This window comes from Pelodiscus sinensis, chromosome 7 (assembly GCF_052426305.1).
Source record: "Pelodiscus sinensis isolate ZL-2025 chromosome 7, ASM5242630v1, whole genome shotgun sequence".
NCBI classification, from domain to species: Eukaryota; Metazoa; Chordata; order Testudines; family Trionychidae; genus Pelodiscus; species Pelodiscus sinensis.
The window spans coordinates 12,666,030-12,683,978 of NC_143058.1; the positions used below are offsets into that span (position 1 = coordinate 12,666,030).

General features: G+C 42.9%; 1 protein-coding gene across 6 annotated transcripts in view; it reads left to right on the forward strand.

Moving 5' to 3' along the window:
* KALRN (kalirin RhoGEF kinase) overlaps positions 1-17,949 on the forward strand; it is a 786,138-nt gene that overhangs the window by 702,528 nt on the left and 65,661 nt on the right. For 4 of the 6 annotated variants that reach the window (XM_075933149.2, XM_075933142.2, XM_075933143.2 and 1 more), the window contains 4 exons: positions 11-103; positions 2,476-2,606; positions 14,089-14,155; positions 16,302-16,405. In XM_075933149.2, the coding sequence (XP_075789264.2) occupies positions 11-103; positions 2,476-2,606; positions 14,089-14,155; positions 16,302-16,405 (395 nt within the window). The remainder of the gene's footprint in view (positions 1-10; positions 104-2,475; positions 2,607-14,088; positions 14,156-16,301; positions 16,406-17,949) is intronic. The other 2 variants (XM_075933140.2, XM_075933139.2) reach the window with 1 other exon arrangement.

A 17,949-nucleotide genomic window follows, 5' to 3' on the forward strand; every position in this document is an offset into this window, starting at 1 on the left:
TGTCTTGCAGTCCTCTTTGCTAGCTGCTCGTCAAAGCTCCGCTGATGTCCCGACTGCTGCAGATCTTGTCAGTGCAATAGAAAAGTTGGTCAAAAGTAAGCTGGTAAGTGTAGTGTCGTCTTCAAAATTATGTACGGAATAGGCATTACTTGTCCTTTATAATGTGGGTTTGACAGTTTGCCTTATTTCCTTGCTCCTTTGCACCTGCTGCATTTTTATTAACTCAGAGGTGCACAGTTGTCAGTTGAAAAGTTCTAATATTGGCTGTTCCATGACTAAAAGTAAACACTTTTGCAAACTGATGCAGATGTTGCACCAAAGCATCATGTAGACTTCAAACAGTGACACCAGTGAATTTCACATATTAGTCTGAGCCATTCCTCAGAACAGACCTAAACATTTGGGTTATATTAAAGACAGGGCCTCTTTTTTCCACAATGAGAGTTTAGCTATGAAGTAGCTGTCATATATTAACATTTTTAGAGAGACTTGGGTAAAGAAAATAACTATGTAGTCCTGCTAAATAGCACAATTGTTTGATATTTTAATGCTTGATAGTTGTGATGAGCCTTCACTGAAATGGATACACCACCTGCGTCATTTCTGCTATTAAAAAAATGATCAGTTTTATTTTGATCTCGGATAGGATGAAAGCATCAAATCCTCTGGCTTTAGTTTATTCTCTTCTAGATTTTACTGTAACATTTGCAATTTATAATCTGAGTGTGAAAGTGGGATTTTTTTATTAGCGGTTGGCTTCCTGAACTGTTCCTTGAAACAACTCTTTAGTGTTAGTCTGTAGAGTAAAACACCTTAGGGTCCATACACGTGGGGAAATGCTACAGCACAAGTAAGTGATGTTCACGGTGCTAAAGAGTTGAGATAAACCTATGCTGAGCCTCTGAAAGTTCATTTTCTTGCACTCTTTTGAAGGACGAGGAGAATAATAAAATAATGCTGGAATTCCTTTGAATGTGTGGTACCAGTTTTGTCTGGCAAAGTGATTCTACAATAAAAGTAGTAATTTGGTTTTAGTGCTTTCAGTCTTGAGTGTTCAGTACAGTAATAGGCCTTTGTCTACACTAGCAAGTATCATCTTTTGGTGATTAAATGCTCACTTGTTTTTACATTGCAGTGTAACTCTTTTTTTGTCCGGTGACATGCCCAGTTTTGGCAACAAAAAAACTTCCAACCCTTTGAAAGACTTTTGTCTTCTCCCTTTATTGTTGACAAAGAGCCTGTGTGCACTCTGCTGTTTGTTCAAGAGAACTGGCTTCTACCAATATCCCACAATGTCTGTCCTGCTGGCTCTGCTTAGTGTTTTGTGATCTCTGCTGCCCTACTGATATGCACCTTTCCTCCTCTCACCCCCCCTCCCCCAAAGCTCCAGGGAAGTCTGACAGCTGGGGAACAAAGAACCAATCCATTGAAATGCTCCTGGTCCGTCCTGCTGCTGGGGAAGGGCTGGAGAGCCTGCTATAATGTTTTGACATTCCTTAGCACAGAGAGCTCACAGATTGCCTATCAAGTGCAAGGATTTTCTCTGCCTTCCCGTAACACTGCACTGTGGGATGCTTACCCACATTGCTTTGCTCTGCTAGCACCCTGTCAACAGATAATGTGGCCATGAAATGTCAACAATGGGAGGCAGGAAAAACTGGTTTGACCAGTTTATACTTTTTGGCAACTTTTGCATATCAATAGCACTTTGGTCTCCAAGCCTTCCCAGTATTGACTTAGCCATTGGATCTGGTTGGAAAAGTGTTTTGCCGTCAGGGTTGTAGTCTCTTGGATGATTAAGTTGAGCATTTGAAGAAAATACGAATTTCAGAATGAACTGCACTTCTTGTGACTAATGTGCTGCTTCTCTAGAAAAGAAGGTGGAGTTCTAGAAACTCCAGACACGAAAAAGATTAAATTGCATTGAGACTGATAGTGTCGAAGGCTTTCATTGCAAGGTATTTATTTCTTCCTTTGTGCCCCACCCACATAGAGGTAGCAAACTCAGACTAACGTAAAATTCACCTAGAAGTGGAGATATGACTAGTCATATCTATGTGGGGGGTTTTGTAGTCTTTTTGTTTATTACTTTACTGAAAGGTATCTTCATTAATCTTCCACATAACCTATTAAATTCTTGTAGCTTTAATCCTATCTTGAACAGTGGGATTTTTTTTTCTCTTTTTGCAGATAGATACTTTGGCATAACCAGCATTTTCATCCTGTGTTTAATGGTGGATGCTTTCTGCTCCACTGCAGTGAATCAGCCTCAAGATTTCAGATTGGTTATAGTTCATGTTGATATGGAAAAACAAACTAGTTTTAACTAAATCACTGAGGTGGGGCAGCAAGGGACATAATTGAACATATAATTTTTCATTACTCAAGATTGCCAAGTGACCATTGCAACAGAAGGTAACGCTCTAGCTTTGTAGCTCAAGGATAATGTTTTGTTCTGTAATGATTGGTTTTTAGACCCTAGAAGGAGGAACTTATCGAGGAAGCTTAAAAGATGGCACTGGGTGTCTAAATGAAGGGATGACACCTTCAACTCCACCAAGAAACCTTGAAGAGGAACAAAAAGCCAAAGCAATGAGAGGGAGAATGTAAGTTATCTAGCTGCTTTTATTTCTCTCACACACACACACAACAGAAATATCTACACTTGTAAAGTAAGACACTGTGCTCTAGTGAAGGATGCTCGGGACTGCTACTCTGAAAGCTTGAATTTATCCTACTCTCTGTGCTCATCCAGTTTTTAAGTTTATTGGAGATCAATGGATTTTTATGGTCCGTGGAGGAAGAGGGGAAAATAGTGCATCTTTATGATAGGATAACTAAAGTTACCGGTAAGTACCATTATCAATCCTGCTGTAAAAGCCTAGCACAGATGAGGGTGAAATCCTAGGGAGGATGGTAAAGCATTAACCTCAGTCAGCCACTTCAGGGACCTTATCTCAGTTAGCGTTTTACAGTAAGAACTACTGCACAGTAATTTAGTCTTGTGGGCCCCGGGAAGGGGAATTGCCTTTTTTAGCAGTGGCTTAATGAAAGGCTCATTCTATAAAGCTCCATGTACATGCTGAGGAAATAGTAGCTGGTTTAAAAATAATTTGATGTATCTATTTATACAGTACCAGAAACGTGTATGTTGACTTGCAGACAAAAGAGAACATACCTACCCTGACCGTGCGTGCCTAATTTAAGGCATGCCTTGCCATGTGACTTATCACAGGCAAGGATGAGAGACAGTGAGGCTGGGAAGGGAAGTCAGGGTTATAACCATAAGATGTTGTGGCTCACTGGATTATGAAATCTTGTACATGAGCACTATTAACATAACTTCAGACTCTGTTTGAAGGTCAAAGTTAGGATGTGTAGCTCTCGTGGAAGTTAGCAGGGAAACAGACTGGTTTGGGGAAGGTTCTAGGCATGGGAAGGGAGTTGGAGCAGGGGAAAGATCTGCCACTTGGCTCCTGCTGGCTGAGGGCTTTGAAAGCCTGTGAGTTCCTTGAATTTAATTATTTCTCTGCCTTCTGTGTCAGTGTGGAGCTTGATGTAGTCACCACCATAGACAAAGTGAAACTTCCTTTGCAACTACATTTTTGAATGAATTGGAGCAGCAGGTTGAAGATTAGCACTCAACTTAACCTGTCAAACTCCTTTGATCTGTGAACTCTTAATCTTTCTCCTAAAATTGCCCCAACATTGCAAATATTTGGTTTTGGTATCTGTCTGAATGAATTACCAGCTTATTGCGAGTTAGCTTTTCCCTGTAGAGAAATCTGCCATTGATGCATGTGGCTTTTTGAAATGAAGGAAGTTCTGGCAGTTGTGCACTGCATATGTTTTGTTTCTGTTCCAATAGGCAGCTGAGAAGCAGCTGCAAGTAGCTTTCAGGATAAACCTGCTCCTTTCTCCTTCAGCTACAGGTAAACCACTCTAGTCTGGCACCCTCAGGACCTGTCTAGTATGGAATCAGAGAATTTGCTGAACCACTGGAGGTCAATATTGTTCAGCAGTGTTGCTAATACTTCCACTGCTTACTAGGCTCTTGGCTTTAGTTTACCCCTAAACAGGGCCAGCTTTAAGAAGTGCGGGGTCCAATTCAAACAATTTCAACAAGGCCCTGCAGCACCACACACGCGTTTCAACAGGGGCCCCAGAAATTTTTTTGGCAGAGCCCAAAGCACGCACAAAATCCCCAGCTACCTCCCCCACAAAGTCCCAGAGGCAGTGTGTGTGCACGCGCACACCTCTCCCCCTGCAGTGTAGGGAAACCCTATGCTCAACTCACCTCCTGTGGCGCAGGCAGCCGCCGCACTCCGCCTCCGGGGTTGACGCCCCCTCCCGCAGCGTGCCCGGCACACTTCCGGTCAGGGGCGGCAGGCTTGTATAATTTTTGGTGTTGTCCCATTAGCCACATCCCCAACCCCCATTAGCCAGGCCTCTGGAAGTAACCCGCTCAGGGGAAGATGGACACATGACCATAAGTAAAAGGTGTCATGTCACCCCTCTTGAAGGACTTTTCCCACCATCCTCCTACCAACAGGGATTAGTTTGGCCCCCACCAAACGCTGCTCATGCAACTATCCTGCAATTGCATTAACCCAGTGTGTGTGACATTAACCCTGGGGGCAGAGAGGCTGGGGGAAGTGTTCCCTCTAAGGCTATGTCTACACTTGTGGCTTCTTGTGCAAGTACAGCTGTTCTTGTGCAAGAACCCAGTAAGGGTGGTGCTTACCAGTTAACAGCCTTTAACCATTCACACCCCTACACATCTCAGGTTGCTACAATTCATCCTGAAGGATGCTGAAGATCTTGCCCTCAGATCTATGCACACTGCATTGCTGGCACTGTTGATGTTTGTAACTTTGATCTCATGGACACTTGAGGACAAATTCTGCTTCATGTTAACTAATGAATCTTCTGGGGGATAGACGTGTTCCTTCTAGGGATGTTAGCGTCTAGTCGACTCTTCAGTAAGCAGGAGCTTATCAATTAGCACTATCGACTAGTTGCTTTCCCCTTCCTCCAGCGGCAGCTTTGCACTCAGGCTTTCCTGGGCTTCACAATGTAAAGTTGCTAGGTTGGCCCCTGCTCCGGGGATGTCCTTTCATTCATTACACAGTGAGGCTGATTTGTGTGTGTGTGTGTGTGTGTGTGTCCATCTCATTCCAGGCACATCCTGTTTTTCCTGACACAACCAGACTCCTATGTTCTATGTTGCTGTAAGTTATGATCAGAGGAAGCTGTAAACCGAATTTGATGGTCCTAGCTCTTACTGTTTTAGAGAGTTTGTCTGTTTGATCAGCTCCTCAACGTATGGTAGATAATGCAAGTATGGCAGTCCAAGGCTTTATGATTATTTCTATTTCAAGAGAGTTAAGTTCCCTCTTCATTACAGAGAAACTTATTAGCACTATGTGAACTAAATTCCATCTAGTTCAAACTCAATGCAGTGATAAGACTATCAAGATAGAGGACTGCTCATGCCTGGTGTCACATTGTCTACATCAATCAACAATGAGCCACCTCAAGTGACAGCACAGTGATCTATAGGGCTGATACCTTGAGCCAGTCTTCACAGCAGGGCAAAGGCATTCCAAGCTGATCTCTCATAACAGAATGTTGTTAATGTACTTACTGTATGATCAGCCATACTGTATGAACTATGCAATAGGCGCCTCCACCTTCAAGCCCCTCAATGATATTGCACCACTATTTGGCGCCCCATTTAACTTGGTGCCCTAGGCGACTGCCTAGTTTGCTTATGTGGGCAGGCTGCCCCTGATATATAGTATGACGACAGTGTTGGTAGCACCCCTTCATGCTGTTTGGGCAAAGCACAGGAAGCTTTTCTGTAAATCCTCTGCATGGAGAGATCACGTTGCTTCTTGTTGAACAGCAAAATCCAGCTCCTTTGGGTAAAAGCCTTAGTGTAGCAGCAGAAATGCCAGCTGGCCACATGTTCCAAGAACTACTCTGCCAAGTTCCATACATGGGTAAATACATGTTGGGCAAACTGCTGCTCTTCTAAAAAGCAGCAGCACCTATCCCTGGGCAAGCATATGCCCCATGCTGCTTTTTCCAGGCTGACCTACTATGCCCTGTTAAGGAATATGCTGCATCTTCTTTGACACGGATATACAAGCAGATCTGATATACAAGCAGATTTGCTAACAGAGGGTAACCCTGAATGGAGTACTAGGAAAGACACTTGTGCTGCTGCTGCTCTCCAGGAACGCTGGGTGTTGAAAGAACTAGAGATGTTAAAGTGCAATTACTTCCCTAACCGAATAGTTGATTGTCGACTATTTGATTAGAGACAATGGTAAGCAGTTGCAGCATTCAGTTTGGCTCATGCTGATTCACAGCAAAATCTCCCCAGCTGCAGCTCTGCAGTGTGAAGCCCAGGGAAGCCGGTAGCTTGGCCCCTTTTCCACGCACGCACATGGGGAATCTGAAAAGACACGTTGTGGCCTCTGTCATGTCTATGCAGTTTGTCTGTGGAATGGCTGATCATACAGTAAGTACATTAACAAACATTCTGTTATGAGGTATCAGCTTGGAATGCCTTTGCCCTGCTGTGAAGACTGGCTCAAGGTATCAGCCCTATAGATCACTGTGCTGTCACTTGAGGTGGCTCATTGTTGATTGATGTAGACAATGTGACACCAGGCATGAGTAGTCCTTTATCTTGATAGTTTTATCACTGCATTGAGTTTGAACTAGATGGAATTTAGTTCACATAGTGCTAATAAGTTCCCTCTTCATTACAGAGAAACTTAACTCTCTTGAAATAGAAATAATCATAAAGCCTTGGACTGCCATACTTGCATTATCTACCATACGTTGAGGAGCTGATCAAACAGACAAACTCTCTAAAACAGTAAGAGCTAGGACCATCAAATTCGGTTTACAGCTTCCTCTGATCATAACTTACAGCAACATAGGAGGCTGGTTGTGTCAGGAAAAACAGGATGTGCCTGGAATGAGATGGTCTCTGTTTTTTTTCCCCCGGGATTGTTCTATGAGAAGCAATCACCAAAGCAAGTACAGACCTCAACATTTTGAAACACTGAACTAGGAAGGTACAGAAAAACAGAATCCATTTGAATCATGATTGTCTCAAACCTTACAGAAAATGGGGAAATTTGGGGTTGTGCTCTGTTTTGGCACAGCTAAATCAATGCTTAAGAGTTGAAAACTAGAAGAAATGTTGAACTAAATTGGCTATCCCTTTTTTGTTAAAACATTAGTGAATAACTTTTATAGGGATTAAGAAATACACTTGATGAAATTCCCATTTTAAAAAAATGACTTAAATGGAAAAATTTTAATAATCCCTTTTAAGAAATCAAATTTAAAATAAAGCATGTACCTCTTTTCTTCCAAAAAAAAGGGGGGGAGGAGTGGGGAGGGACTTCTAGCTTACCATAATAGCTCAGTCTGTTGGAAAGGAAATGGGGTTCATTCTTCTAGCATTAAATCAAAAGTGAAACCGAAGGAATTGTTTTCAAAGTTATGCAAGGACATAGTAAAGGAACTCTGCTTATGTGGATGGGGTCTCTCTAGAAGCTAGGAGAACAAATGCAAATAGCTGCCATACATGGAACTGGGGTGGTTGGGCGTGGGTATAGTTAGAGTGGTTACATGTATCTTAAATGAGTGCAGTCATCATACTAGAGCTAGAAAAGTGTTTTAGTTTTGTTATGCTTTTTCCTGCTGTCCTGTCCACTAGGGTGGTACATCTATATTCTTCCTGAGACTATACAAGAGCAGTTCGACCTTGTTCCCTTAAGTTTGTTCTTGCCACTCATGGCCAGACTGGAACTACCTGTGAAGTTTTGTCTCGTGTTTTTCTGAAGTTCGCTCCTTACCTTCCTTGTAAATAGTTGGTTAGCACTTAACACCCATTAGACACAATTTTCATTTTTATTTCCATTTAAAGTTAGTTCATACTAAGTACTGTTGATGTGCAGATCTTTCTGGGCTTTTAAGTACTGCCCATCCTTGGCTCCAGCATAGGGCACATTAGCAGCATCAGTGTTTGTCCCAGTTAAGAAATTGAGCAAAACCTTGGACCTAGTACCATTCTTGGCACTGGGACCACTGTGCAGATTTCAGTTCAGCCCTCAGCTGTGTTACATGTTGAGGATCCTACAGCCCCGCTACTGGAACAAGCATTAGCATAGGCACCAACTACAACTCCTTTATCTGCCCTGACTGCAATGTCTGTCACGGTACAATCATTTTGACACATTCAGTGCTGAAAAGGAGGTCTGCTCCACTGGTCCAATCAGGTTGACACCTCCAGTACCTCTAGACTATCCAGGTGACTTCTTGCAATCTGGCTGGGAGTCACCTGGCACTTCACTGTCCCCTCCTAGGGGCAGGAAGTCTTCTAGACCACCTTTTAAGTAGAGCATTGGCAGCAAGAACTGGGCTGGTTAAACCAGGGGTTGTCAAAATGTGGCCTGTGTATGGGATCCACCCTGCTGAGCCTCAGCCAGGCTCTCTGCTTGCCCTCCCCTTCCCCATGGTGCTCAGAGCAGCTCTGAATGCTGCAAGCCTGGGGAGAGGCTTTGTGCATGGCCTTTGCTCTCAGTACAATCTCACAGCTTCCATTGGCCAGTTTCCAGCCAATGGGAGCTTCTTGTTTATAAGTCAGGGTGCAAAGTACCCCTTCCTCCCAGGCTTGTGCGTTCAGAGTTGCACATGGGCCCTGCGGTCGCTGCAGATCATAGAATCATAGGACTGGAAGGGACCTAGAGAGGTCATCGAGTCCAGCCCCCCACCCTCAAGGCAGGACCAAGCTCCGTCTACACCATCCCTGACAGATGTCTATCTAACCTGTTCTTAAATATCTCCAGAGAGGGAGATTCCACCACCTCCCTTGGCAATTTATTCCAATATTTGACCACCCTAACAGTTAGGAATTTTTTCCTAATGTCCAATCTAAACCTCCCCTGCTGCACTTTAAGCCCATTACTCCTTGTCCTGTCCTCAGAAACCAAGAGGAACAAATTTTCTCCTTCCTCCTTGTGACACCCTTTTAGATATTTGAAAACCCCTATCATGTCCCCCCCTTAATCTTCTTTTTTCCAAACTAAACAAGCCCAGTTCATGAAGCCTGGCTTCATAGGTCATGTTCTCTAAACCTTTAATCATTCTTGTCGCTCTTCTCTGTACTCTTTCCAATTTCTCCACATCTTTCTTGAAATGTGGCGCCCAGAACTGGACACAGTACTCCTTCTGAGGCCTAACTAGTGCAGAGTAGAGCGGCAGAATGACTTCACGAGTTTTGCTTACAACACACCTGATGATACAACCTAGAATCCTATTTGCTTTTTTTGCAACAGCATCACACTGTTGACTCATATTCAACTTGTGGTCCACTATGACCCCTAGATCCCTTTCCGCCATGCTCCTTCCTAGACAGTCGCTTCCCATCTTGTATGTATGGAACTGATTGTTCCTTCCTAAGTGGAGCACTTTGCATTTCTCTTTATTAAACTTCATCCTGTTTACCTCTGACCATTTCTCTAACTTGCTAAGGTCATTTTGAATTATGTCCCTATCCTCCAAAGAAGTTGCAACCCCACCCAGTTTGGTATCATCTGCAAACTTAATAAGCGTACTCTCTATTCCAATATCTACATCATTGATGAAGATATTGAACAGTACGGGTCCCAAAACAGACCCTTGCGGAACTCCACTTGTTATCCCTTTCCAGCAGGATTTAGCACCGTTAACAACTCTCTGACTACGGTTATCCAGCCAATTATGCACCCACCTTATCGTGGCCCTATCTAAGTTATATTTGCCTAGTTTATCAATAAGAATATCATGCGAGACCGTATCAAATGCCTTACTAAAGTCTAGGTATATGACATCCACCGCTTCTCCCTTATCCACAAGGCTCGTTATCCTATCAAAGAAAGCTATCAGATTAGTTTGGCATGACTTGTTCTTCACAAACTCATGCTGGCTATTCCCTATCACTTTATTACCTTCCAAGTGTTCGCATATGATTTCCTTAATTACCTGCTCCATTATCTTCCCTGGGACAGACGTTAAACTGACCGGTCTGTAGTTTCCTGGGTTGTTCTTATTCCCCTTTTTATAGATGGGCACAATATTTGCCCTTTTCCAGTCTTCTGGAATCTCCCCTGTCTGCCATGATTTTTCAAAGATCATAGCTAACGGCTCAGATACTTCAGATAATGTTAGCCAAATATAGCTTGTAAACTGGGATGTCATGTCCAAGTTTATTGATGAGCTTCTGGAGGAGATGCACAGGAGGAGTTCGAGCCTTTCTTTGAAGGTTGCATTATAGGCAAAACTTACCTTCAATCTGTACGTGATGCACTGGACACTTCGGATACTGATGGGCTCTGTACTATCACTGAGGAAAGCCTTAATGTTACAAAACTCACCCATAGCCCCAGGCACTCAGCAAACTACAGAGGACTTCCCATTTGATGGATTTTTTTTTTTTCTTTCCAGATAACACAATAATACTTTACATACATCTAAGGCCCTTGGGGTACCAGCTGCTCCTTAGGGGCTTATGCTCCAACACTCAGGAGGGGATTGTATTGACAACACTAGTTGATACTGCTGTTGGCGTTATGCACATCAACTTAGCGTGAGGTTTTTCAAGAAGGAAGCACAACTAACCTTCTCAAATAGCCTGCTCCTCCTCAGTCATTTGTGGGGGTAGCATCCATTTGACTCTTTTCCTTGAGGACAGGAAGACTGTCAATTACAGTATTGCTATGATTCCCCATACTGGACCCTTTAAACTTCCATAAGTTCATCAAATACATAGACCATGCAAAAATCCTAGCACCAGTCACTGACCTACATGGCAATGACTGGTTTGATTTGCTGCTCTGGAGATTAGTAGTAACAGGTCAACACTGCCACGTGCCTGGTAGTGGTGATCCTTTAGAGGAAGAAAGGAATTCACGTACAACTTGATAGTACTGGGCAAATCTGAATAAAGGTAGAAAGTCTGTTAAAGAAATGGACTGTGAACTGAGAGTCTTGGCCTCATGCTGCATACAGGCAAAAATCCATATTAGTTTCCCTGCTGAAAATGTGGCCTTAATTGTACAGACTTGTTGGCATTCCTTCCTCTCAGATTTCAGGCCACTTGCCACCTGTCTGTCCATCAGGTCACACCCTACTACGCAGTCCAGGTATGTCTGAGACTGAGTCTCACTTTGTGACCCCAGTCTGCCAACTGTGCATTTGCTTGCTTCAAAGTTTGGCTAAAGCACGGTCTTGGGTGTTAAGGATCTGTCCTTTACCCCTAATTCACAGATCAGCCATCCAAGTATCATGGACAGATATTGCACCCCAAACTTAAAGCTGCATTTAACAATATGAATGTTGAGTGATTAGATGAAGTGCAAAAGAACTGCTAAGTGGCAGGTCAATAAATATTTGAAGCAATCTACTAGATCCACTGCTAGGGCTAAATAGAATTCCTCTTCTCCCCTTCTCTCCCCCCCCCTCTTTTTGGGTTATAATCAAATCTTCATAGAATGCAACCACAAAGTGTAAAATTCAAGACCATCTAGAGTATCTCATGCACCTCAGATCCTTGGTTATTTCATTAAGCAACCTGAGGCTTCATTTAGCAGTGATCTTAGCTATCTATCCCTCTATCCAGGGGACATGATCTCCTTTCCACCTCAGACTCCCCCATACTCCTGTGATTTCTGGTTGTTGTGGGTTTGGGGTTTTTTCCCCTTTTGGAAAGGGATTTTAGCTTTTTCCTCCCTGTTAGGTACAGTGTCATTTTGGGATCTCAATGTGGTGGTGACAACTTTGACTGACAGGTTCTCAATCTGAGTTTTGGCCACTTTTTAGTTCCATCTGTCAGACATCCTTCCCAATGGCCATTATGTTGCCCAGGAAGTGACAGGGCCTCCTTGAAGAATAGTGTGTAAGGAGAAATTGTCTTTGAGGCCATATCTAAAACTTGCCTGTAGTGTTGGCTTTTCCATTTAAACCATACAAGATACTTACCAACAGGAGCGGCCCAAGGCAAGCTGTGGCAGCTGGCGCCCCAGGCAGGCGGTGCCGCCTGCACAGCTGTCACTGGCTGTGATATCATCACGGGGCACCCCATGATGTCATCGGGTGCTCTAGGCAACTGCCTAGTTTACCTAGGCTCACGGGCCGCCCCTGCTTATCAATATGTTTCATTAAGCTGTATTGAGTGAAGAACATCTGCATATTCTGGGTATAAGGTGCGTATTTGGCGTTCTATCTAGACCGGTTTAAACACCTCAAACTACTGTATTGTCCTTTTTATCTCTTATGCTGACAGGATGAGAAGTCAAGCAGTTGCAATGCATTTAAACCCCAGATGGCTCACTGTTTCCTTATTACAACTGTAGAAGGGGCTGTAAACCCTGTTCCACAGTAACTGTCTGAGACAAAAGACAGGACTATGCAGCACTTTAAAGACTAACAAGATGGTTTATTACGTGATGAGCTTTCGTGGGCCAGACCCACTTCCTCAGATCAAATAGTGGAAGAAAATTGTCACAACCATATATACCAAAGGGATACCATCAAAAAAAGTGAACACACATACAATAGAAAAATCAGATTTTAGAACGGGGGGGGGGGGGAGGTTAATGTCTGAGAGAATATTAGAGGTGATAATTGGGGAAGCTATCTTTTGTAATGGATAAGATAATTAGCATCTTTAAGGCCCATTCGTAAAGTGTCAAATTTAAGCATGAATGGGTCTGGCCCACGAAAGCTCATCATGTAATAAACCATCTTGTCTTTAAAGTGCTGCATAGTCCTGTATTTTAGTTCAGAGGCTTCTCTTTGAAGTCTGGCGTTAAGGTCTCTTTGAAGCAGGATGCAGGTAGTCAGGTAGTTGAGACAATGCCCCGTCTGGTTGAAATGGCAAGAAACTTGTTTGTTTGTTTTTTCTTTGTGAAACTGTCTGTTTTGTGTGCATTGATTCTTTGGCGAAGTGCCTGAGAAGTTTGTCCAATATACATAGCAGATGGACACTGGCACATGATGGCATAAATTATATTTCTGGATGAGCAGGAATATGTGTTTTTGATCTTGTAATGGACATCCTTTACACTCATAGGATTAGTGTCTGGTCCTTTGTTCAGTCAGCACCAGGGGCGGTCCTAGACCAGCTGCCAGCAACTGGTGCCCTTGGCAAACCATGCAATCGGCACCCCCCACCTCCAAACCCCTCAGTGACATTGCGCCACCATTTGGCGCCCCATTTAACTTGGCACTCTAGGTGACTGCCTAGTTCCCCTGTAAGGACAGGCCACCCCTGGTCAGCACTATGCAGTTACAACTGCTTCAAGATCTGATGCTAACTTTAGGAAAGACTGTGTTTCTCTTCCTACTCCCTCTTCCCCCATGAGTATTGTGTTTTTAGTCACCTAAGTAGAACGAGGGTACGTCTAAACTACGTGCTATTTTCAAAAGAGGATATGCAAATTCCATGGGAATTTGCATATTTTCTTCTGATCTCACTTTTGAAATCCAAGTTTTTGAAAGTAGTCTGGACACGGTTTTTCTGCAGAGGAGAGAAATTTTTTTGGGGGGAAACCATGTAAATATCTTTTCCTTTATATATACACATACACATAGTGTTGTTTTTTTAAAGGGCATCCAGACTACTTTCACTTTCTAAAGATCCGCTTTCGAAAGCGAGACTGGAAGAAGTTATGCACATTCCATGGGAATTTGCATATCCTCTTTCAGAAATAGAACGTAGTCTAGACAGCCCCAGTGTGCAGCTTCCTCAAACAATTTTTTCTATGTAATTGGATCAACTGACTCTACCCCGGGATAAACCCTGGTGAGCACTTAACCCTGACAGTTCTGAAACATTCCTCATCTGTGCCAGAGGTAGCTTAAGTCTTCATCAGACAATAACCATTGAGCCATGAAACTGAGTAGTGAAGAAATAGATCATGTGATCTGGAATAAGGATTTTTTCTTAGTTGAAAACCTACTGTGGTGGAGAGGCAAGAATTCATATTGAGAAATGATGCAGTTACTTTTTTTATAATCTAGGTTTGTCTTAAATGAGCTGGTACAGACTGAAAAGGACTATGTCAAAGACTTGGGAATCGTGGTAGAGGTGAGTTTAAAGATATTAAACATGGACTTTTAAACTCAAGTTGTAATTGCTCAGATTGGCCAAAAGAGGTTCCACTGATTGGATACTGTGCAAAAGTGCCTAAAGAAAGTAAAGTTTCCAAATACTGACTTTAAAACCAACAGCGAATTATGCAAAGGTTTATCTGGGCTGACTTTTTTTTCCTCTCTCTTGGGTTGTGATATATGTGTAACCCTTCTGTCTGGTAGTGCTGGCAGCAGCCAGGGATGGGTTAAATATATAGGGGTTCCTTTTCCTCCATCTCACACAGAATTGGCTCAAGCTCCTACACAGTAGCCTGGGAAATTCACACACCCCTGGGTGAGTGAGACAGACAGACCGACCGACCGCAAGCAGAGTTCAAAACCAGCCGAGCTCAGACTCACTAGTCACCTTCTCCATGCCCCACTTACAGATCTTTCCAGTCAGTGCAGATGCAGACACATCACCCTCAGGACTCCACTCGTTGAGCCTCAGGCCATGCCGCCTTTGCGCTGTTCCTGTGGTCTGCTGGTCGTTCCTGCCAGCCACTCCCACTGGCCCACCAGTCATTCCTGCCAACCACTCCGCTGATTGCAATGAATCTGGTGCCAGGCCAAACCAGTGATTTCAACTCTTAGTGAGTTCAACTTTAGTTACCACCTAGGTTGGTAAAAGATTCCAGCTTCCACTGGAATAGCAACAAGACTCCTGATGGAGTCTGCTTTAGGACTATCCTCTGAACAAGGCAGGGGGGAGGGCAGGTTGAACCAGAATTACGGCTCACACCTGGCAGACATGAAGCAGGCTGGCTCAAGCCCTCTTCGCTCTTCCTTCCCCCCTCCAACTCAGTTCACTCAATTCTGGAAGTGGGAAGCTTGTTCATCTGAGACCTTTTACAATGATGGTGTCTCTCCTGCAAGCACTGGTGTCATATATTTTACTCTTCCCACATTTAAGAGTAACATGATTTGTGACCCCTTCTTCCCCCTCCCCCCCCCCTGCCCCCAACAGCCCAAATTGGTTACAATACATCACATTCCATTCTAACAACCAATCCTCCATCAGCCCTGGCTGAATTGGTTTTACATAACCACACCCCGGATTCCTTCCCCCAAACCAGTATGAGCTGTATTTTCATATCAACAGTTAATTATCTTGCAGAGCTAAACAACTTCAGCTAGCTCCATTGTAAGCAGTCCTTCAGACCCCTGGCTTACAGCTGAAAGGGTCTCATAGATGTAATATAATCTGGGTGATGGAGAATAGCTCTTTCTTCTTGCATTCTCCTGTTGCTATTACAGAGGTCTTACCTGAAACTGGAATTGATTAATAACGGAACTAAATTCAGGGAGGATCCCAAACCAAAATTCCATTTGAATACCTCTAAAAGCTGATACCTAGATCCAAATTTCATGGCTCAAACCCATATGAAGCTGCTGAGTTATTTATAAGTTGTTTTTTTCCCATATTTTCAAAAATGTCCATTAATTTTGGATGCTTCAATTTGAGTACCCTAGGTATCTGATACCTAGATACTGACTGCCAGAGGTATTCAGCATCACACTGGTTGTTCCAAGGTGTGGACCAAAACACCAAGATGCTGAGAACTAGCGACTACTTGGGAAATTAAAGACTTCCAAGCGTCTTACTCATAGTGAAATGAGACAAATGTAAACTAACATTTGTAATGCTACAAAGATACAAATGGAGTGCTCAAAGGTATGGGAAATCCTATTTGTGGCCATAAATTCACAGTGGTCTTGTGCACCAGAGAAGTTCATACTCTTCTTTTTGATAAAACTTACCTATGTAGCATTTGGTTTCTTGCACTTATCAGGGATTCCAAGAAATGTTGACAAACTACTCTTATGTAACTTTAATTGCACCTGTGTTTTTAGTAGCATCCTATAAAGGTTTGTACAAATGTATTAAGTTGAAAAATAAATCCATTCACAACCTTGTAAGCAGAGTATAACTTAATGTAAGATGGGTGTTTAAATTGCATCACATGTATTTTTTAAGTACTTGGTTTTCTTTTAAGGAAAGAGATGCTACCTATTATGGCGCATAACTTGTGCTTGTCCTGAAAAAAGAATATATAGCTTTTTCAGCTAAACCATTGATTTATCACTGATTCATACCACAGGGCTTCATGAAGAGAATAGAAGAAAAGGGGGTTCCTGAAGATCTGAAAGGGAAAGACAAGATTGTATTTGGCAATATCCACCAGATTTATGACTGGCACAAGGAGTAAGTTTTTTTTAAGCATCTCTAACAATTCTACTTCAGTAAAAGAAAGCATTGGAAATCGGGGTGCCTGGGTTCAGTACCTAACACCAAATTTACCTTGAATAGACCTTGCATAAAGTCTTGCAAACTTTGGGCCCCAAATACAAACTGCATGACTTTCAGAGGTGCTGCTGAGTACTCTCTACTCAGCTGGACTTCCGTGGGCACTAGTGCCTCAAAATAAAGGCAGCTTTTTGGTTGGGTTCTAAAATATGGCCTTAATCCTGGAGCTGGAAATTCCCTAAGTTGACAATTTGCCACTTAGATGGTAGGCCTAGAAAGTGAGTTCAAGGTCACTTTCTCTGTCTGGCGGAGCTTAACTTATTTAGAGCTTTTGATGCTGGGATTTGTGGGTGCTCAGTACCTCCTGAAAATCAGCCCATGCACTGTCCAGCAATAAAACAAGACTCTCCCGGCAATCATGGCAATAGGCTAATTTGGATATGGACATGGACAGAATGGAGCTAGTACATGAAAAGGGAAATGGTATATAAAAAGCAGTGTCTGTCTATGGTTTATAATTGAACTTAGAAGCTTGAACAAGCACAAGGAAACTTTGGAATTCCTCAGGGTGATGGTATGTTGCTGGATGCTAGCCCCCATTAATCTGTCCAAGATAAATACTTAAGTCCCAGAAGTAGGTTATTTACAATGTAACAATGAACATCTTGCTTTTAATCTTGAATGTGACAGCCCTTGCCGAAAAGAAACATACGAGAACAATAGTAGTCATTGACTCTCCAGTACATTTCAGCTCTGGCATTTGTAAATTTGCAGCAGCTACAGCTCACTACTGCAGAGCTTGCATTAATTGAATTAATTTTCAACAAACTATTTTAATTGTTGCAAGGTGCTGGATTAGAATACTGACTTCAGACATTTATTCCTCAAGTATTATCAAGACTATCTAGCTTTCTGAATAAGGCCAGATTTCCTCTAGATCTTCTGTTTTGTTAATGAAACTCCATTTAGAAGCAGATGGAGTAGGATTTCTGTTAATTATTTCTAGTGTATTCTATTTATTTCTTGTTGTAATGGAATTCTTGAAATACATATTCCCGACCTGTTAGCATGAGCTACATGTACCAGTCTATCTGCATCTTTTAACAGCTGTACTCTTCCTGTAGAAAAACTTAAACCATTGGAGAAAGTATGCATGACCTCAAGTAAAACCAAAATATAAATGGCTATAGGTTTCCTCAGCTACAGACACTCATCTGGCTGAGTGTGCAGTGTCCTTGCACCTCACCTGTTCTGTTGCTGCAATTGTTCAATATTTGTATTACCGGAGATCAGGGGTGGGGAACCTAGGGACCGGATGCAGGCCCCTGGCTTACCTGGATCATGAGCGGGGCTGGAACACAATCTACTAGCCTGAGCCTCCTAGGCTCTGTTGTATGAGGGGAATGTGGAGAGTGTTGTCTTCAGTCAGGGGACACATCAGTGAGAGTTTGGGATAGGAAGGGTTGTTTTTTGTCATCACTTGTGTGATTTGATTTGTGGGG